The 4,691-nt window shown below is 35.0% G+C and overlaps 1 protein-coding gene across 1 annotated transcript; it reads right to left on the minus strand.

The window, feature by feature from the left end:
- Positions 1-1,825: 1,825 nt before the first annotated feature.
- Positions 1,826-4,472, minus strand: LOC109199722 (uncharacterized). Its single transcript, XM_019355040.2, has 6 exons — positions 4,144-4,472; positions 3,876-4,012; positions 3,675-3,722; positions 3,181-3,258; positions 2,995-3,048; positions 1,826-2,905 (listed from the first exon to the last, which is right to left on the minus strand). Exons 1-6 carry the CDS (start codon positions 4,256-4,258, stop codon positions 2,705-2,707), a joined length of 633 nt encoding a protein of 210 aa, XP_019210585.1. The 5' UTR covers positions 4,259-4,472; the 3' UTR covers positions 1,826-2,704.
- Positions 4,473-4,691: the final 219 nt, after the last annotated feature.

Consider the following 4,691-nt stretch of genomic DNA (forward strand, 5'->3'; position numbering starts at 1 on the left):
AGGAGCGTTGACTAAAAATAGCACTGAGATGGAAATTAAAAGCAGAGGATCTGAAGCAAAAGGTATTGTTTGGAGGCAGGTTGTTAAGGAGTGGCAGAAGCGGCCCTTACTCAGGGAGTAAGGGCAGGCAATTGTATCATCTTAAGAAGGAGGTGGCAGGGTATAGGGGTAATAGGAGAGAAGAGGTGGTCATTACCAGGCTTAGACTGGGACATTGTGCATTAAATAAAACACTACAGATGATAGGAGAACATGAGATGGGGCTTTCTGGAGTGTGCCAGGAGGAGGAGACGGTAGAGCATGTAATACTGCGGTGCAAGGGTTATGATGTGGAGAGGAGAGTTCTGCAGAATAGATTGAAGGAGCGGGGAATTGGGTAATTTAATCAGAAGAGTCTGTTGGAGGGTAGTAGCACAGGTGAGGGAACTGGTGGGGTAGGTGTTTATGAAAGAGTGTGGGTTTTTTTTGTTTTGTTTTGTTTTGTTTTTTGGATACAGATTGTAAACTCACTGTCTGACCCATACTCCGGAACAGTAGGAGGCGGTAATGCTCCTTTACGTTGGTTGCCAACCGCCGTTAAACACAAAGAAGAAGAAGAAGAAGCTTTCACTCTTTTGCTCCACATCCTGCAAGAAGCAACCAAGACAGGTGAGTACTTTTACAAATTCTTATTTCACATATATTTAGGTTACCAACAAATGATTAACTGTCAGCAGCTCTAACTTTGGCTCTTTTCTGACACAGGTAGGATGACCAGTCCCCCTGTCTCTCCACCTTTACAAGCTGTCAATTCAATCCTATGTCAAATAAACCTAATAAAGAATGCATAAGAACTAGTGTGTTTTCTTTATTTTCTTTATTTTCTTATTTTAAATTCCCAATCCATCAATTAATCACTAATAATGCCAACAAGGTAATGGAACCCCTGGTCTCAATTACAAATGGAATAGTCCAAATCACCAAAGTAATCTGGACTTGGGCTTGTTGCAGGGACCTGAAGTTACATTTTGTGTGTATGCACTCACACTTAGGACCATAAACAAATATGTGCGTGATGAAAGTTGGGCAGCACGCTAACGTCCTTACTGCACTCTGTATGCTCGTGTGGGTCTAACTCTTTCACTCCTTTGATTTTTTCCTTGCACTTTTTTTTCTTTTTTTGCCTTTTCGTCAAGTCTGTGTTTGTAGGGACCTGCTGTGTTCACCGTCATTTTGCACGTAACTGTTTTTGGGGCAAATAAAATGCATCAAATGTTAGCGTTTGATGCAGTGTTTTGATTTTGTTGCCACTCGTACCCACAATGCAATGCGCGAAAGTCACATGGTCTGTCAATCTCTATACTCACCACTCACACATGAGGCACTCATATTGTGAATTTGTAAGGCGACATGGCTGTTGTTGGTCTAATTTACAGTTACAGAAAAAATATTCACAAATGTTTAGATTGATATTTTCATAAATATATTTATATATTCAAATTTTACTGTGACTAAAACCTCTTTAATTAGTGAATACAACTGCTCAGTTCATCAGTACATTAAACTTTCATAAAGCCAGAGACTTAGCCAGTACCTTCATGTTGAATTAAATAACTTAATGATTAGATAACCCATTAATCATTCATATATTTCATAAATTATGTCATAATTATAAGATAATGAGCACATTAAAAATTATAATAATATGTTATACAAAATTTATGGGAAAAGGACCATTATAAACAATATAATTATATTTCCTAAATTGTAATTGTTTGATACTGATTGGACTTTCATGACAGAACTGTACCATTCAAGTCTATAAAAACTGAATTTATCTCACCAAGTAGCCACAAATGCTTTATTTCCCCATAAATGTCACAGTTTGCACAGTTCCAAATCCTTTATTGATACAAATCACCAAAAGTTTTATTACCTAACTCAATATATGTTAATATGTAATGGTATATATTGTAGCAGTATTTCTAGAATCAGAATAACTCTTCGAAATAAAGAAGTAAATTAAAACATTGACACACACACACTGTACTATTTGTGCTTAAATATGCTTTGTTTAAATTATTCTTGTTTTGATTACATTAGTTAATATGATCATAATAATATTACTGTCTGCAGAGAATCCATGAGGTGGGAGTACAACTTGCCAGTAGACCTGTTCATGTCTGTGACTGGTTACATGCTGCCAACACCAGATCATGCATGTGGAAGCATTAGCTAGATTTGGAAACCTCAGGTTTAGTTTCAGAACAGAACAGAACGCTATGCAGGTCTGCTTTTTTCTGATCTCTTTGTGATAAGGAAGTTAAACAGCCTAAACAACTGCAACACTGGAACTTAAATAACTGCAACAAACTGACAAGTTGTGCAGCTATATACCCAAAGATCCAGGTTTCTCTACTGCAGTCATTATAGCATCAAGACTGAAGAGCTCAACTGTGCTCTTGCTTATGCCTCACACCAGGAGTAAATCTTTTCACTTTATAATACCACTCCGAGACCATTATAGGACAAGATGTTACGCAGCTAAGAAGTATACAATTAGAGAAAGTCACAAAAACAATTCAGATTATGTCCTTTCACAAACACATGATATACGTTACATAGGTCAACAAACGAAAACAGAAACACAAGTTCAATTTATTGTTTTTCTCACAATTTTCTGAAGCTCATCATTTACTCCTGTGATTTATCTTTTCTGAGTTCTCTATTCTTGCAGCAAATCCAGCTTCTTGTCTATGTAAGCTCCGGTTTTTTTTAACATGTGAAATGTAATTTCAACTATTTCCTCCAGTGGAGGAAAAAAAGGATATGATGATATCATTGCTTCTTTCAATTGAGGCATAAGTTCCTTCATTTTTTCATTGTATTGTTTTGAGAAGGTTGTTACTTTGTACTTGGATTCTTCCTAAAGGAGAAAAATAAAACTTTTCACATATAGTATTTCTACTCATATTATAGACTTTCTGAGAATAAACTGGAGACTGACTGACCCACCTTCAGTCTCTCTTCCTGTTCTATCGCTGTTTGAATGGTTTCCTTGAATATTTCCTGAGAGGAACAGAACATAGTGAGTGTGTTACAGAATATAAACAGTAGCATATAAAAATCAAAAAGGAAGGTCATATTTATGTTACAATATATATTTTTTAAATATTAAGAAATTGGTCAATTTTAATTTACCAGTTTTTCGTTGCTATCCAGTGAATTTGCGAGATCAAATATTTTTGTGATTGCAGCTCTTCTATTCACGCCATCTTCCTAATGGAAAAAAAATGGTACAATTCAATTTACTACACAATACTGAGCAGTGTAGTAAGTACAGGGAAATACTATACTTGTATGACTTTTGCACAATCTGATATTACTGTGTTGTTGTCGTTGCTACATATATTTGTCCAGGACCAACATTGCAACTGACCAATGGCATTGTCTGAGCATTCAGTTAACAGTAGCCAAGAAGGTAATGGTAAGGGTAAAGGTAGGTAAAAATAAAAATTATCATGAGCAAAAAAAAAACAACAAAACACAAATATCCTAAATTTGATCACTTCATAATATGTTTATTAAAACGGAATTAATAAAGAAAATACTTTAAATAATGAATTATTTTTGTTTTCTGTCAGCACACATAACAGACTTTCAAAGCCTTTTGAGAAACGTGCAAATTGACCCACCTTGTGTTTGTTAATGTCTTCACTTACTCTTTTCAGTATTTGCTGAACCTTGAGAGAACAATAGCAGCTTTTATAACCCATTATAGAAAAGGAACAATTCCAACATTTAATGAGCTCTTAATTACTGGAAGAATTTACATGTATTTACAAATAATCCTGTAATTACTGCCACATCAAGAGATTGACAAAGGAGGAATTTACCACTTGGTTCTTGGCCCAGATTGCAATGAAAATAAGGCACAGAACAGATAAGATGAACAGAATTATAAAGACAAACAAGCACTTGATGAATCTGAAGCAAGTTCGCCCTCTTGTTCTGGTAGCTGCTTCTGCCATCACTGTTAGGATTAAAAGAATCCATTAGGTTAAGATACCATGTCAGTAACATTAATAAGAAACTGACACACACGCGGCAACAAATTTTAATGTTACACTTTGCAAACATCATATTTTATGTTACTGATCTTACCTGGTTTGTGAATGGAGGACGATCTGATGTGCTGTGCTGGTAAAGAATGAAAACACAATGAGGTGGTGTGTTTGAAAGGTTCCCTATACTCTGTTGTCCTTTCACTTTCTTTCATCTCACGTGCATTAGCTGCAATTTTACTTTCATTTTGACTGAACTAACCTTTTTCTGGTCCACTTTATAGGAATAGAGACCCATTAGTTATTGGTCTCCCATTTTCAGCAGCTTGCAAACATTAAGTTTTATAACATTTTAGTTTTAGTAAATAATGTATGTACATTAGTACATAGTTTGTCTACTTAGATGATGAGTTTTTATAGTAGTAAAATTATTAATTTCTAAATCAAAAACAACAAAACAGCCTACAAAACAATAATAACTATTATGATCATATAAAACGTTATGTATTATTACATATTTGTTCGTGAATTTTGCTCATTCTCTTTTCCAGGGTGTCACTGATGATTTACAAGTCAAATAAGATCTGTTGTTTTGTTGTGGTCTACAATGTGATTTAGTGTAGCACTAAACTCTCTCTTTAACACCAG

This window comes from Oreochromis niloticus, unplaced genomic scaffold (genome assembly GCF_001858045.2).
Source record: "Oreochromis niloticus isolate F11D_XX unplaced genomic scaffold, O_niloticus_UMD_NMBU tig00007204_pilon, whole genome shotgun sequence".
NCBI classification, from domain to species: domain Eukaryota; kingdom Metazoa; phylum Chordata; class Actinopteri; order Cichliformes; family Cichlidae; genus Oreochromis; species Oreochromis niloticus.